At 38.0% G+C, this 17,460-nt stretch overlaps 2 protein-coding genes across 3 annotated transcripts; one reads left to right on the top strand and one right to left on the bottom strand.

The window, feature by feature from the left end:
• Positions 1 to 10,324: 10,324 nt before the first annotated feature.
• On the bottom strand, positions 10,325 to 12,827 carry LOC113308675 (L-type lectin-domain containing receptor kinase IV.2-like). 2 transcript variants are annotated; one of them, XM_026557140.1, is made up of 2 exons: positions 12,338 to 12,827; positions 10,325 to 12,094 (listed from the first exon to the last, which is right to left on the bottom strand). In XM_026557140.1, exons 1-2 carry the CDS (start codon positions 12,651 to 12,653, stop codon positions 10,524 to 10,526), a joined length of 1,887 nt encoding a protein of 628 aa, XP_026412925.1. In that variant the 5' UTR covers positions 12,654 to 12,827; the 3' UTR covers positions 10,325 to 10,523. The 2 variants fall into 2 exon arrangements, with proteins under 2 accessions (XP_026412925.1, XP_026412924.1); XM_026557139.1 differs by having other exon boundaries at positions 10,325 to 12,827.
• A 2,624-nt stretch (positions 12,828 to 15,451) lies between these two features.
• Positions 15,452 to 16,258, top strand: LOC113311242. The gene has a single exon (XM_026560084.1). The coding sequence runs from the start codon at positions 15,452 to 15,454 to the stop codon at positions 16,256 to 16,258; it is 807 nt and encodes a 268-aa protein (XP_026415869.1).
• The last annotated feature ends 1,202 nt before the right edge of the window (positions 16,259 to 17,460 follow it).

Here is a 17,460-nt window from a genome sequence, read left to right as displayed (position 1 = left end):
TCACAACCTTTCTTATCACGGATTTCGAGATCGAATTCCTGTAATAAGAGTATCCATCGAATAAGGCGAGCTTTAGCATCCTTCTTGGAAAGAAGATACTTCAAAGCCGCATGGTCTGTGTATATGATGATCTTAGACCCTATCAGATAAGATCTAAACTTGTCTAATGCGAAAACGACGGCAAGCAATTCCTTCTCGGTAGTTGAATAATTGAGTTGGGCATCATTAAGGGTTTTGCTAGCATAGTATATCACATATGGTAGTCTATCAACTCGCTGTCCTAAAACAGCACCAACAGCATAATCAGAGGCATCACACATAAGTTCGAACGGAAGCTTCCAATCGGGTGGTCGGACTATAGGAGCGGTGGTGAGAAGGGTTTTTAATTCCTCCCATGCCTTCACACAAGCAGCATCGAAATTGAAGGCAACATCTTTGGAGAGAAGACTGCACAGAGGTCTGGAGATTTTGCTGAAATCTTTGATGAATCGCCGGTAAAAACCAGCATGACCTAGAAATGATCTGATCTCCTTCACAGAGCAAGGTTGTGGTAGATGTTGAATGAGGTCAACTTTAGCTTTATCCACTTCAATTCCTTTTCTGAGATGATGTGTCCTAGAACTATTCCTGAATTCACCATAAAATGGCATTTTTCCCAATTTAGAACAAGGTTCTTTTCTTTACATCTGGATATCACGAGGGCAAGATGCTTCAAACATTCGTCAAACGAGGAACCAAAAACAGAGAAATCATCCATAAAGATCTCGAGAAAACTATCTATCATGTCAGAAAAAATGCTCATCATGCAACGCTGAAAAGTAGCAGGTGCATTACACAACCCGAAGGGCATACGTCTATAAGCAAACGTCCCAAATGGACACGTGAATGTAGTTTTTTCCTGATCTTCTGGAGCAATGTGAATTTGGTTATAACCGGAAAAGCCATCTAGAAAACAGTAGTGACTGTGTCCAGACACACGTTCTAGCATTTGGTCAATGAAAGGGAGCGGGAAGTGATCCTTCCTTGTTACTGTGTTCAACTTCCTGTAGTCGATGCATACTCGCCATCCTGTGGTTGTACGAGTAGGGACTAATTCATTCTTGTCGTTCTGAACAACAGTAATGCCTGACTTCTTAGGCACAACTTGAATGGGACTAACCCATTTGCTATCGGGAATTGGGTATATGATACCCGCATCAAGTAGTTTCAGGATCTCTCCTTTGACTACATCTCTCATGTTAGGATTAAGTCTCCTTTGCATTTCCCTCGATGGTTTGGCATTCTCTTCAAGGTTAATGTGGTGCATGCAAATGGTGGGACTAATTCCTTTGAGATCTGAGATGGTCCATCCTAAGGCCTCTTTGTGTTCCTTAAGTACTTCTAAAAGCTTACTTTCCTGTTCCGTGTCTAAACATGATGAAATAATGACAGGTAAAGTATCAGAAGAACCTAGGAATGCGTACTTCAACGTACTAGGCAATTTTTCAATTCAAGCTTGGGTGGCTCAACAATGGATGGAATAAGCTTGGAATCAGAGAGTAGGGGTGGTTCCACTTCATATTTCCTTTCAGTGACGTCCATTTGAGGTACAGATTCGAGCAGAGATAGGACGTCACTACAGTATGCATCATCATAGGAATCAGGGTTAAAGTTCTCCATACATGCTTGAAAGGGGTCGACGGATAGAATGTTAGTCAACGAATCTTGCATTAATCCTTCAATCATATTAACTTCATGCACATCATCATCATCAAGATTCACAGGTTGTTGACTAATATCGAACACATTCAATTCTACCGTCATGTTACCAAAAGACAGTTTTAACACTCCATTCCGACAGTTGATGATCGCGTTGGACGTAGCCAAGAAAGGACGTCCTAAGATGACAGGAATGTGACAGTCTGGGTTTTGTACAGGTTGAGTGTCTAAGACAATGAAGTCTACGGGAAAATAGAATTTGTCAACCTTGATCAAAACGTCTTCGACCACTCCACGAGGAATCTTGACAGATCGGTCTGCCAGTTGTAGAGTGATAGATGTTGGTTTCAACTCCCCAAGACCTAACTGCTCATAAACAGAATATGGCAGTAGGTTAACACTTGCACCTAGGTCTAATAACGCTTTATTGACCGTGTGTTCTCCTATAGTGCAAGAAATTGTTGGACATCCTGGATCCCTAAACTTGGGTGGAGTTTTGTTCAGAATGATGGAACTACCTGCTCAGCTAAGAAAGCACGTTTTTGCACATTGAGCTTGCGCTTTTGAGTGCACAAGTCTTTGAGGAATTTGGCATAAGCAGGGATTTGCTTGATTGCTTCAAGAAAAGGAATGTTGATGTTGACTCTCTTGAACAGATCTAACATCTCATTGTAATGGGTACTTTTCTGTTGATAGATCAATCTTTGAGGAAATGGGGCAACAGGAGAATGAGTTGGCAAAGGGACATTCACAGCAGTAGAATTGTCAGATTTTCCAACTTGCTCAGATTCTTTGGTTTTCTGGGGTTGTGGAGACAGCGTGGAATTTGTATCAGATTCATTAGGTTCCCACGTTGTTCTCGATGACTTTACCACTTCGGAGGGTGGTAATGGCATGGATTTGATCGGGTGAGGTTTCAGTGCAGGATGTTGTGCCTGTTTGAAATATCCTCTTTGGATTTTGTTGGGGTTGGCTCGGAAGTTTACCCTTTTCTCTCTCACATATTTGATCCATCTTTTGATCTAGATTTTTCTGACTTTGCATCAAACTCTGGAACATTTCCTCTAGGGTGGATAATCTCTTGTGTATTTGTTGAGGATATGATTGTTGTTGAGAGTTTGATTGTTGTTGAGGGTTTCTCGGGTGTTGATAACCTTGATTGTTCTGATATCCCTGATTGTTTTGATAGCTCTGATTGGGTTGAGATGGTCCTCCTTGAGTGGGTCCTTTTGACCATGAAAAGTTAGGGTGGTTTCTCCATCCTGGATTGTAGGTCTGTGAATAAGGGTTATGCTCTGGTTTTTGAAACATGGCATGTGCCTGTTCAAGCCTAGACTCCTGGACTGCAAGCAAATCTGGACAATTTTGGAATTGATGGTTGGGGTCGTTACAAGCAGCACAAACAGACGAAGCGACATGTTCTCGGAGAGTAGTGGTGGAAGGTTTTGAATTTTTATGTAGTTCTAACTCTTCTAATCTCCTAACTATTGATGCCATGTTTGCTTACCCTCAAAATCCGCTTCAATCCTAAAAGCCTTTGATGTAGTCTTTCTGGTTTCACGGATGGATTCCCACTGTCGCGTCTTTTCATCTACTTCAATCAAGAAGTCCCAAGACGCGTCAGCAGTTTTATCTACGAATAGACCATTACACATCGACTCAACCGTTGTTCGGGTGGACACATCTAGACCTTCATACAAAATTTGCACAAGTCTCCATTTTTCAAAACCATGATGGGGACATTGGAGCAATAATTCATTGAATCTCTCCAGGTATCTAGCTAAGGTCTCACCTTCTAATTGCACAAAGCTATTCAGACTTTGACGAATTGTCGCAGTCTTGTGGTTCGGGAAAAACTTTTTGAAAAACTCCTTTATGAGGTCATCCCATGTCATGATGGATTGAGGCTGTAAAGCATAGAGCCAGGCCTTTGCCTTATCTTTCAGGGAGAAAGGAAAAATCCTTAACTTCAGGGTTTCGTCGGTCATTTGAGTGAAACGCAGAGTTCCACAAATTTCCTCGAATTCTCTCACGTGGTGGTACGGGTTTTCATTCTCAACACCTCTAAAAATAGGAATCATCTGTATTGTGCTTGATTTCAGCTCATAATGGCCATTAGCCTCGGGCAGCAAAATACAAGAAGGTTGACTGGCTCTAGTTGGGTACATATAATCCTTGAGGGTACGGGGTTCTCCCATTGTTTCTGGTTGATCTGGACTGTCTCCCTCAGAACTTAGAATTTCGATAGGTTCGTCTGGGTTAATTCTAACAAGTCTGTTTGTCTGGTCTCTGTAGGTCACAATCATGTCCTAGTAGGTACCTTAACTAACATGTTGGTCAGACAGAGCAATCGGAAAAAATTTGGCCCACAAGGGTTATGAAGATTTGGTTTTGAATGGGTTTTGGTTTAAAGAAGGGGTTTTGTTTTTGGTTTAAAAAAAAAAAAAAAATTGGGTTTTTGAAAAAAAATTTTTGAACTAAACCTAGCATAAATTATCACAACTCATAAAAGAAAATAAAAACAATAATAATAATTAAAACAAACCCATAAAAGAAAAAAGAAAAATAAAAGAAAAATAAAAGAAAACAAAAAAAAATAATTACAGTCCCAAAAATATAAAAAAAAGAAAAAGAAAATAAAAATTATTACAATCCCAAATAAATAATTAAATTAATTATTACAAGCCCGAATTTGAATTTAAATGAGGCCCAAGTGGGTTAACTCATGGGTTAGGCTTACTTGTTTTTTGGAGGGAAGCCCAAAAATAGGCTTTTAGTCCCTTTTTAGTTGCACAGCCCAGTTGGGCTTTAGGATCGTCCTAAGCAGCTCACGTCCAAGCCCAGCAGCAACAGGTGGAGCAGAGCCCAGCAGAATCTGCAGCGAAGCCCAGGAGCAGAAGTTACTAAGCCCAGCTCAGTTGGTTCAAGCCCAGCAACAAAGGTTGCACAAGCCCAGCAGCAGAGGGTGCACAAGCCCAGTTGACAGCTTCAGTTGGCAGCCCAGCAGGCTTGGCAGCAGCAACAGCAGCAGCAGCAGCTTGGCAGCAGCAACAGCAGCAGCAACAGCTTGGCAGAGAAGGCTTTGCAGCAGCAGCTTAGGTAACAGCAGATGGCAGTACCACTCCCCGGCAGCGGCGCCAAAAACTTGGTGTGAAAATGGGAAGCACACAAAAGCTTGCAAGTATACAAGGCCAAGTTATGATATAGAAGGTAAGCAGGGGGTCAGTCCACAGGGAGTGGGAGCATACAAGAAGAAACCTAAGCTAACAATGGTGACAATGCACTATGGCAGTGAGCAAAGCAAGGTAAATGGCATGAACCAAGGATGCAAGGTAAAGCAATAAAGAAACAGTTAAGAAAACAGCAAGGTAAATCAGACAAGAACCAAGGCTTGGAAGCCAAGGGCAAGGTGAGGATTGTGCACTGATTTCAGTGCACAGTAGCCTACAAAGTGCAAGAAAAAAAGGCAAGAAAATAACTGATCAGGAAACAAAATAGAACTGAATAGAAGTGACTGCAAAGGGATTGGTGGTTAAGCCAAGGCTTAGGATCCACCTTGTGTCCTAATCAAATGACATGTTTCTAGGTTGTGTTTGATCCTATGCATACATCTAGAAATAAAAGAATACTAAATTGCTCCATAGTTTGCCCCTAGCATTGGCTGTCTTTTGACAGCACAGCCAATCACAGGCACTATGAGCATTGGTATCTCCCATTTGCTCAAGCAAAACAGGGCAACAGGAGAACTATCCTAGCAACCTGTCAAATGGAAGTACACAAGGCTTCAACTGAGCCTTAGCTTAGTGCTATTTAGCTCATGCTAAACATGGATAAAGCAATAACATTCATCATATGTGATAATTCAAACACAACTAGCAACATTTGAGATAACTAAACACATATGCAATGTTCAACTGTTCACTGATAAGCATTGAAATTGAAATTCATTAAAATTTTGTGGCAAATTCTCTACTGGCTAGTCCAGAGAGATATACAGTGTGTTTCACACACTCCACATAACACCAATTTATACCCAATTACCCATTTAGGGTTTTCCCCCAATTTTCCCCCAAAACAGTGAAATTAGGTTTTTCAAATTACCTAATTTGATGGCACAATTTCTCCCCCATGCGTCGACCCATACCTTGTAATCTCTTCCTGCTCCATTCCCACGCGCCAATTGCTTCATCTATCAACCTAGTTCACCAAATCCAACCCTAACAGTGATGAGGATGGTGGAGTTGTTGAAATAGATTAATAGGTGATGGGGGTATTGAGGGATATGATGGATTGTGGTTGTTGTGGAGAGTTGTTGATGGAGAAGGAGGTGGCGATGGAACTGGTACGGCAGAGTAGGTGGTGGTGGTGGCAGAGTATGGTGGTTGCAGAGGGTGAGGGAGAAAGAAGTCGATGGAAAGAAGGAGGGGAGTGTTTGGCGATGGGTTATATGTTTCTGGTACTATGGTGTTAAGCGGGCGTATCGAGTTTGATGTTCTGCGACGCTGAGCCGCGGGATGTGGAGTTGATAGAACAATCTAACGGCGATATGGAGTGAAGCTTGTAGAGACCGCTGGATTATATAATACAACAAAATCAACGACGCCAGATGGAGTTAGGTGTTGTAGTGTAAGTCGGAGATATCAAACTTCGATGAACAGCAAGGGAGCAACCGTTGGATTCAACTACCATCTAATCTGAAGGCTTGGAATTTTAGCGCTGTGGTGCTTGGCAGAGACTTCAGATTTTGATGCTCTATGAAGGAGCGACCGTCGGATGCTTCTGAGAACTGATCTGATGGCTGAGAACGGAGGCGTTTTTGTGTGTAGAAAATGAGGTTGTGCGCACCATTCTTCGCGGCTTCCTTGCGTGATTTCTCCCGGCTTTTCACTACTTTTCTGCTCTATTCCGCTCCGCAATTCATCCAGACTTTATTTATTACCTAAAAATGCAAAATTAATTAATAAAAATATTTATTCTTGAAAACAATGAAAATACAGAATATGGGATAAAATGTAGAATTAATGCATAAAAGATGAGTTAAATGCCAACAAAAAGGGATAAATATATACGATATTTGGCACTCATCAGTTTTTAGCATTTCACTACCTGAACTAATATATAAATACATGAATAGATATATCAACTGCACAAAGATGGTCTGGTAAGTGTTGAACTCTATTCACTGAGTCAAGGTCCTAATAAAGATTGTTCGTCTTTCAATGGATACATCATCAACGGGTTCAGATTCCATACAAAAGCGTGGGAGATGCGACGGAAGACACAGAATAGTGGAGTATGTATAAAGGGAGGGGAAGGTGAAGATGATGATATGAATGATTATTATGGAGTGGTGTCTGAAATTATCGAGGCACGCTATTTGAACCAATTACGAATTCTTTTTTTCAAATGCGATTGGCGTCCGGTTGCAAATAAAGGTGGCTCCAAAAGAGATAGCTATGGATTTACCTGTGTTAATCTGAACAGAACTTGTTATGCGGATGAACCGTTTGCGTTAGCGCACCAAGCACAACAGGTTTATTATATGAAAGACAACAAGAATCGACAATTGGAAGTGGTTATAAAAACACGACCTCGCTGCTGTTACAACATTCCAGAGAAAATTTCAGAGGAATTTATTGCACCAGAAAACTCGAGTTCTGATGAAGCGTACCAAGAATGGTATTCAAGTTATTCAATAAATGATCTTAGACGAGTGTCGTGACTAAAACAATATCATACTTCCTAGAAGGCTTCTAGGATAACATGATCTTAGACGAGTGCCACGACAAGATCACAATGAAAATTTAGTTTGGGATAGGACTGATGTTCCACCAGAAACCATCAACCAGGAAGAAGTAGTAGCTGCCATCCAAAGACAAGAGGAGGAGGAGGAAGCTGATAGTGACGCAGTTTACACCACTGATGAAGACGATGACTTTGAAATTGGAGATATGGGATTCTGATAGCCTACAAGTTGGGGAAGGTGCAGTGCAGTTCATGCAGGCTGTTCACTGTTCACATGTGTACAGTAGTGAAGTTTTTATCCCTTTTGTTTATGAGGAATTTAGCCCTTTTCTGTTTTGTTTTGGTTGAATGGAACTTTTTAAACTATGGAAACTGATAGTGATTCACTGGAAAATGTGAATTTTGTTTTCTGGCGGCATTTGAAAATAGATAAATAGTGTTCATTTTCCTTCTAGTTCAGGGATGGAGTATCCAGTGGGTACCAAACTATACGTCCAAAGTGAAGTCTTATATTTAAGTTACAAACATAATGTGAATAGGGTGATTGCATTTTTCATCCGTGCTAACTTTCTTCCTATTATTTATTATTCCTTTCAAATTGGACCGAAATGTTATAAATGTCACAGCCAGCACTAAGCAGGCCATCTGAAATTTCGATTTTTTTTTCTTTTTGTATTTTAAATATGTGACCCTTATTTTTAATATTTTATTGGGTATTGATATTACCAATTGGCTTGGTAATTGTTAAGAAACTTATTTTGCACTAACGCATGGTGTTCTATAGATACACAGACAACTTAATTACTAATTAAATTCCTCACCAACAATCTCATCTATACAAATTTAAACTGTGATCACAAAAATATGCGTATTGATCTTAGAGGACGTAGCGCGAAAGCTTCACTACACCAACAGCTTAATCAGTCCCTTATTAAATTAATAACTCCTCTTAAGTTAAGCCACTAAGCTTCTAATCAACTAGGCTCCCAAAAGTAGCTCAATGAATGTGCTACTATAGTTGGCATGGTTAGTTCCCAAAGATCTAATCAACTAAGCTTTCTGGTAGTTGTGTTATTTTAGTGGCTGAATAGAGTGTTAGGAAACTAATATCCGGATGTTGTTTTTTTACCAAGTGGTTGAATGTCTCAAGCTAGTAGTGCATTTGTTTAGTTGGCGAATACTTGTTTCTGATGGGTTTTATAAACGGTAGTTGCTTACAGTTTAGTTGCTTACATCAACACACACCCCCAGTTTCCTTTCCTAGTGGCATAAATTGTTAAACAACTAAATTTTTTCTGCTGTTGAAAAATTTTAGTAGCCTTTGGTCAGTTTTTTTGTAGTGTCTACTGCTTCATCTTCTTCTAAAGGAAATTCTTCCAAGAAATCTGCAACAACTTGTGATTTTGGTGAAGATAAAATTTCATATCTAATATCAAAGTGGCCTACTTGTGCATTCCATCTCTCCACTCTTCCTGATCTTTTAGAATTCTTCATTACTGATTCAATTGGTACTTTTGTTAATAACTTTATCTTGTGCGCTTGAAAATATATGCGGAGCTTAAATGATGCATAAACTAATGCTAAGATTAACTTCTCGATCTTTGAGTAATTCTTCTTGGCAGTATTAAAAGTTTTGCTAATGTAATAAATGGGTTTTTCCACTCCTGCTTCTACTCGCAATAACACAACACTTAATGCATGCGACGTCGTCGCAAGATAGATCAATAATTCTTCTCCTGATTTTGCTTTTTGTAAAATAGTTGTATTCATAAGATGTTCTTTGATCCCTTGAAAAGCTATTTCACATTCATTAGTCCATTTAAATTTCGCACCCTTCTTGAGTATATCGAAAAATATTTACATTTGTCTGATGATCGTGAAATGAATCTCCCCAGCGAAGCTAGAAGCCCATTCAACTTCTGTACATCTTTTATTGTTGCTGGTGTTGGCATGTCACGAACTGCTTGCACTTTTTCGAGACCAACCTGTATTCCTTCCTTTGATACAATGTAGCCTAAAATTTTTCCCGATGCAACTCCAATAATACACTTCTCAGGATTCAATTTAATGTTATACTGCCGCATTTGTTCAAAAATCTCCCTCAAGTCTTGTACATGGTCTTTAGCTTCTTTAAACCCTTATATGTCACGGGGAAATTTGTCATGTAACAATATTATTCCAGAGGGCTCCTCCTAACTAGAGGATGAAAAAGAGATACCAGAGAGAAGTACGTGGTTCTAAACTGAAAAAGACTTAATATCTCTCAGTCTATATTACTGCCCCAATCAAAGACTAAATCAATCAAAGAAATTTCATTCTTTGTATTTTGGAAAAGAAATACAAGAAAAATCAATTACACAATGTTTCTTCACTTAGTTCAAAACAAGAAAATAAGAAAAAATGTACTGAGTACATAGATGCTGCAGTCCTTCACTGCAAGAAAGAATGTATTGAGTATTAAAAACGAGTTTAACTTTGATACCCATCGAGTAGTCAACATGGCGAAGGCTATTATTAACTTAATTTCTTGGAAAGCCAGACTGCAAGAGCAGAAAAATGCGGTGTTAGCACAGTGATAAGATCACTGGATGATGACACTACTAACCCGAAGAGCACCAAATTCTTTACGGATCAAAATAATAAAAATAGAAAGTTGAATGTTTAATATTCACTGCTAGCATGCCCGAGTTACCCAATATAATGTTGATCAGTTCTCAACACAACAAAGGTTGTTAAAAAAGAATTTTTCTAGTCATGATAAGATACCTAGTTGAAAATTCATGACAAGGTTGTTTGCGGGGATGAATGTGCAGATAAATTTGACATCTATATAATTTATATCGACTAGTCATGTCATGGTAAATGTCAACGCAAAGAAAAATAATGAAGAAAAGTCTACGTAACTATACTCATTAATTATTGATTATGATCTATATAAACAAGACAGGAATGATCATAAATTAGAGTTACATCAATTCTTTTGGAAGATAACGGTTTTAGAAGGGAATTGAAATCAATTATTAGTAGCTAAGGCATAATTACAGTTAATTACATTCATTAATAATGATCGATTACTATTATTATCTTGGACCAGAAAGGAGTGATTCTGCAACTGACGTCGATCGACTACTCGTTGTAAGAGACACCATTTCGATGGCATGGGATGGACGCTCGCCCCAACTAGACGACATGGAAGGGTCATCATAATCAAGTCCCCATAACTCAGTTTCAGGCAAAGGCACATCTCCATCTAAATATTGCATCACCTGCCTCATGCTTGGTCTAGCCTTTGGGTTATTACGTGAGCATAACAATCCTATCTTCAACACCAATTCCATCTCTTCGTTTACATATTCATTCATAAGATTTGGGTCACTTGTTTGTAGTATTCTACCGCTTCTCCAACAATATAAAACCCAATCAACAAGAACTTCACCCTCTTCCGTCTCGGATTTATGCATCTCTATCGGTCTCCTGCCACAAGCAACTTCGAGTAAGAAAGCACCGAATGAGTAAACATCCGAGCTTGTTGTTGATCTTCCGGTTTTAGTCATCTCTGGTGCTATATAACCCAGTGTTCCAACCACATTTGTCGTCTGAGGATTAGTTCCACGATTGTATAATCTTGCAAGCCCAAAATCGCCTAGCCTTGCGTTCATTTCACCGTCTAATAGAACATTACTTGCCTTGATATCCCTGTGAATCACAACTTGTTCCCACTCTTCATGTAGATATACTAATCCACAAGCTACACCTTTGATAATTTGAAATCTTTGGTTCCAACTGAGAACTGGTAACGTTGAGGTTGAATTCGAATGGCGAAAGATTAACTTGTCTAAACTTCCGTTTGGCATGAACTCATAGACCAGAAGTAGTTCTCTGTTCCTCCTGCAATATCCCAAGAGCTGTACCAAATTTCGGTGTCGAAGGTGACCAATGCTAATGATTTCTGCGATAAATTCCCGTTCTCCTTGTTGCGAATTATGAGCGACTCTTTTAACTGCAATTTCAGTTTTTGAAGTTGGCAACTCACCTTTGTAAACCCTACCGAAGCCGCCGATGCCAAGAAGTTCTTTCTCTTTGAATCCCTTTGTAGCAATGTATAGATCTTTATATGAGAACCTCTGCCTCCCATAACCGAGCTCCCAGTCCTCCACCAGGTCTTCAAATTTCTCGTTTCTGATTTTTCTTACGACGACTAGGATGCCAATGATAAATGTTAGCAAAATAACTGGGATAATTATTGGTAATTCAACTCCGAAGAGTTTTGATTTTGAAGACTTTTTTCTAGGAGGCTGGGGAAGTTGGTTGAGATTGAGGGGTTCGGCTGTTCCATTATTAACCTTAAAGCTCCATCCCATTATGTAATGAGATGTTAGTATAAAACTGGTAGATGATGAGAAACCAACATACATAGAATCTTTAATGACGTTTGAAAGATCATGGCCGAAAGAGATTAATGGAGTTTTGGGTTTACGAAGAACGTAAATTGGCGCTAACGTGACGTTAAGTTTCTTCCCAACCCCATCATAATCTATCCAAACTTGAATGGGTTCCCCACTTATGAGGCTAATCTTGTGAATTCTTCCGTTATCATCTGTGTACTCGGAACGTTTGGATATAGCAGACTTCAGGTCATTGACGTCGATTCCTACATGTTCACCATTTATGTCATCAAAATCTGTATTATAGATGGTATCTAATTCTACAGCTAGGACATGGTTTGTAGATTTTCCATTGTTTGTTGAATTAAACAAGCCTAGATATGTGCTTGGTCTTGCTCCTGGTAGCTCTCCTTTAGGTGCAATAACAAAAGCAATCCCTTGACCACTTACACCTTCAATTTCCGGTATTATAGAGAAGACAAATGTAGTAGAGAAGGAAAAAACATTACCACCAGAACTAGAAGTATTTCCTTTTGACGATGATGTAGATGAATTTTGTTGAATAGTAGTACTCTTGAATTGAAATGGACGAGTGTAGAAAGCATGACCTATTTGATAGGTGCCGTTTAAGTTGTTTGTTAACCTCAATAAGCCGTTATCTGTGATGTTTGCTACGCCTTGATCAAATCTAAATTTAGCAGCTTCACCTTTGAAGCCATTGTAGAGAAATTCAGGACGTTGTTCTTGTGATAATGATGGCGAAACTGCAATAGATAGCATCACCACCACCAGAACCACCATATCGAGCTTCTTGAATACTAACATGGTTGTTTCTGATCGAAATATAAGTTTTTGCGAAGTTTATGAAAACTTGTACTATTGAATAAACTGTTAATCTAGCTAGAAATAGCTAGGCACATACACAGAGATATATACCGAGACTATTTGGATGAAAAAGTAGAGGAATGGAATGGAATGATATGATATGATATGAGAAAGAAGAGGAATATGGAATGAGATGGTATGAAATGAAAACAGCTGAAACTTATATAAAGGAAAACATGTCAACGTACACTGCTATCTTGAGGAAAAAACAAGTTAGATCTTTTTTAAGTTTACATTAAAACGCGTAGCGTAGGGACATGCTAGCTATGGTTCCAAATAAGTAGCACGTCGTAGTATCAGAATTCAGAATAGTCACACGAAAATGAATTTGATCAGTCTTAAGTCTTTTTGTTAGACAATATGATATGCATATAATGCTGACAGATATTTTCTTCTTCTTGTTTGGAAATTAATGACTTGTTAACACTTTTCTCTCCACTTGTAAATGTATCAGCACCCAGCAGTGTATCTTGTTGTACTAAATATGGTTTGGTTTAGAAGGAACATGTACGTATCCATCATCCTCGTACTAATTTGCTTTGCCAAAAGAAGCAACATATAGCAGGTTCCTCGTAATGATACGCATATTCAAATAAGAATTTGAATTTCTAAATACAACATGATGTCAAACCAGTTGATTGTTCATTCCTTTTATTATTAAAGTTTCCAACTCTTGATATAATCACCTGAAATCACCAAAAAAAAAAATTCCTTTTTTTTTGTTGGTAAAGATTTGGTACCGGCAAGTTTCGAACTCAGGTCACTGGTATCATCACCCAGTAATTTTACCACGATTTTACGGTGCCACCAAAAAATTTAATATTGTACTGCAGTTGCATAAGTTGGTAAATTCTGCAATCCAATATTAGATAACTAGCTCGTTTTTTCTTTATTTGGCTAGCCATATTTTAGGCATCCAAAGATTTGTGAGCACGAGATCCCATTCTATATGTTCGACTCATACTACGCCAATTTTCAGTGTTTAGGCCGCTGGACTTCCAACTGAAATGCGTTCCACAAAAAGCATACCAACTACAAGAAAAAGATTAAAAATCCTAGTGACTTTGTCAAATATTTCTCGATGATTCTTGAGTGCGAATACGTGCACACTCCTTAACGAGTGTATATTTCATATTTTAATCTCTACCCTTGATTTAATTTAGGAAGTTATGTAACGAGGGTCATGATTCTAAACATGGAGAGTAATGGGATCATCAGTTAAATAATCAACCAATCAGAAGTTAATGTGAAATATACACTCGTTAGAGGAGTGCGAACAGATTTGGACTCATGATTCTTGATGTTAAATTATCATCATTCGACGAGGACTCAGAGGTGTCAATCTGGTGGTCCTAAACGTTTGACTGACCTTTCATATATGTACAGAAAGACGATATGAATTTCATATCGAGAAATTTAGGCAGAAAAAAGACTTTTATTTCGACTTTTATTTCCCTTGGTGGTCACTTATTATGATTCATAGATTATAGAAAGAGTCAAATAAAATTCATGGCTTATATTGTTCCCTTTGATCTTTCTCAAGTTGTTTCACAAAAGAAATCTTTAAGTAATCAAAAACCCAATTAGATTTTTCTTTTCCAATAACTATTACTACAGATATATCATAATAGTACATCATATTCTTAACACTATGATATACTTCCTCCGTTCCTTTTTAATAAGTTGGTTTTGTTTTTAGAGAAATTTAAGAAAATTAAGAGAACTAATCATTGAAAATTGTCCTCATGACACTTGTCAATAAAAAAAGTGAAGTGAAATGGTCCCCATGACATTTGTCAGCAAAAGAAGTAAGTGAAATGGTCCACATGACACTTGTCATCAAAAGAAGTTAAGAGAAAAGTGGTCCCGGAAAATTAAAGTAACATTTGACTTTCCAATTAGGAAACCAACCTATTTTTTTGAAACATTTATTTATAAAAACCAGCCTATTAAAAAGGAACGGAGGGAGTATCTTTAATTACATCATACATGTTCTTTGTAGGAGTTGAATATCGCACATATCAATAAGTATGCGAAGTAAGGATTATCTGATGTAAGCGAGGACTATCGCACATGGCAAAGCTGAAGTGACGTATTGGATGATGTCAGCAAGATCACGAGTAAAGTGTGATGTTCTATGCGAGGTATAGTCTGTGCGAGAATGAATGATTGTAAATGAGCGAATGTATCGCATAGTGATTCCGAAAATAGTGGATCTCTTAGTTGTCATCCACTATGAGGAATCGTTATATAAAGGAAACAAGTCATCACATAGAGAGGGAGATCTTTAGTGTGTGTTAGACAAGAAACTAGGAGAGAGAAAGTTTGTTTGGAGAGGAAGAAAAGTCATTATAAAGTCATTGTTATACATTGTATCCAAATATAATCCTTGAAAGTTAATAAAGAATTCATTATGATTACTTGAGAAATAATCTAGATACATTGGAGTGTGGTTGTGGGATTTTCTGCAACTACATTTTTGGCGCTAGAAACAGCTTTGGGTGAAAAATCCTGTTAACAAGTTACAAAATCTTCAAAAGATAGATCTGAAATTTTTGGGAATATAAAAGAATAATAAAGAATCTATGGAGAAAGCAAGAATCGTAACAATACAAGGAAGAGGCAGATATATATAATGTAATTCTATAACTAAAGCATCAATCTCTGATGCCTATTTTCAAGAAAGAGTAAAAGGTAGAATTTATAAGTGAAATCATGAAGGAAAGAAGGTGGAAACGATGGAAAGAGAATCTTCATTAAAAGTATGGGAAAAAATGAAGATTACATTTGCAGCAGAAGAAATTCCGGAAGAAAATTTAAAGAGAACAAGTCCGTTGATAATTACAGTCACAGCTGAACGAGGAGAAAACATTGTAATGAAGAAGAACTCAGAAATATGGGCGGTAGATAGAATACTGATAGATACAGGAAGCCGAGTGGATGTTTTATTTTATCGCACATTCAAAGCAATGGGATATGAGTATGCAGAGATGACACGTCCAACTTACAATGTTCATGGATTCAATAAAGCAATCACAAAACCAAAAGGAGAAATTGAGATGCGAATATTATTGGGAGAAGTAGTAACAAAGATAACACTGTGTGTGATTGATATAGAATCACCATACAACATGTTGTTGGGAAGACCGTGGGTGCATGGGATAAAGGCTGTAGCATCGACATTACATCAGTGCATCAGGTTTCCAATCCCAAGTGGTATAGGTGAAATCAAAGGAGATGTGACGAGTGCGAAGATTTGCAATCAGATAGATGTAAGAAATTATGAAGGGAAAGCAAAGAAGCGAAACGATCGCTGGAGAAAAGCAAAAGAATTAAAAAGGGAGGATGAATTTCGGATATACATGATCAGAGCAAAAGAGGGAAAAGGAATACCAAGTGAAGCACAAGCGAAGGAAGGTGGCCGGATGAAAAAGATTAAAGAACCAACACCAATGGGAGAACCGAAGGAAAATTTTATCGCAGTGGAACCAACGAAAGAAATAAATGTTGGATCAGAAGAAGAACCGAAAATGTTAAAAATATGAACTAAAATGGATAAAGAAGAAGAAAAAAAAACGGTAAATATCTTGCGAGAATATGTTGATATCTTCGCATGGAGTATGGAGGAAATGCCAGGAATAGATCCGTCTGTTGCATGTCATAAATTGAACATTAAAAAGAATGTAAAACCATTTAAGCAAAGAATAAGGAATATTGCGATTAATTATCATCCACAAATAGAAGCGGAGTTACAAAAGATGCTGGATGCAGGGATTATAAGGGAAGAGAATATCCGGAATGGATAGCAAATATGGTGGTAGTACCAAAAAAGAATAAGGGGATACGGATCTGCATATATTTCACTGATTTAAAATAAAGTGTGTCCGAAAGATAGTTTTCCTTTACCAGATATCCCTCAAATGGTAGAATCAGCATCACGAAATGATAGGGTTTCAATGTTGGATGGATATAAAGGTTATAATAAAATTCCTTTGGATGAAGAAGATCAAGTACATACTGCTTTCTTCGCACCAAGAGGTTTATACTGTTATATGAAAATGCCATTTGGATTGAAGAATGCGGGTGCGACATATCAAAGAATGGTGGAAAAGGTATTTGAAAAGTGGATACATAAAACATTAGAGGTCTATGTCGATGACATGTTAATCAAGAGTAAAGAGGCGAAGGATCATGTTGACGATTTGCGAGAAATCTTTGAGCAAATGCGAAAATTCAATATCAAGGTGAATCCAGAAAAATGTGTGTTTGGTGTATCATGGAAATTCTTGGGTTACATAGTGTCCAAGAAGGGAATAGAGGTTGATCCGTAAAATGTACAAGCAATTAGAGATATGCCATCTCCTGCAACAGTGAAAGATGTTCAAAAGCAAAATGGATTGATAGCTTCGTTGGGAAGATTTATCTCACGATCTTTGGACAAGTGTAAACACTTTTTTAACATATTAAAGAAGGGGACCAAATTTGAATGCACGGAAGAATGTGATAAAGCATTCCAGAGCATAAAAACTTATTTGGTAAATTTATCCATTATGCAAAAGGCCAAGCCGGGAGAAGAATTGCTACTCTATTTAGCATAAACATCGCATGCATTAAGTGTAGTATTGTTACGCTCGGATGGGGGATAGAAAAACCAATATATTACATAAGTAAAACATACAACTCAGCAGAGAAAAATTACTCAAAGATTGAAAAGCTAATTCTCGCATTGGTGTATGCATCATTCAAG

This window comes from Papaver somniferum, chromosome 9, assembly GCF_003573695.1.
Source record: "Papaver somniferum cultivar HN1 chromosome 9, ASM357369v1, whole genome shotgun sequence".
In the NCBI taxonomy this organism is placed as follows: domain Eukaryota; kingdom Viridiplantae; phylum Streptophyta; class Magnoliopsida; order Ranunculales; family Papaveraceae; genus Papaver; species Papaver somniferum.
Note: the sequence above shows the minus strand (reverse complement) of the source record. Positions and strands in the feature narration are given on the sequence as shown.

Coding starts and splice junctions, on each gene's coding strand:
- LOC113308675 (XM_026557139.1), bottom strand. CDS start 12,653: ATGTTAGTATTCAAGAAGCTCGATATGGTGGTTCTGGTGGTGGTGATG.
- LOC113311242 (XM_026560084.1), top strand. CDS start 15,452: ATGGAAAGAGAATCTTCATTAAAAGTATGGGAAAAAATGAAGATTACA.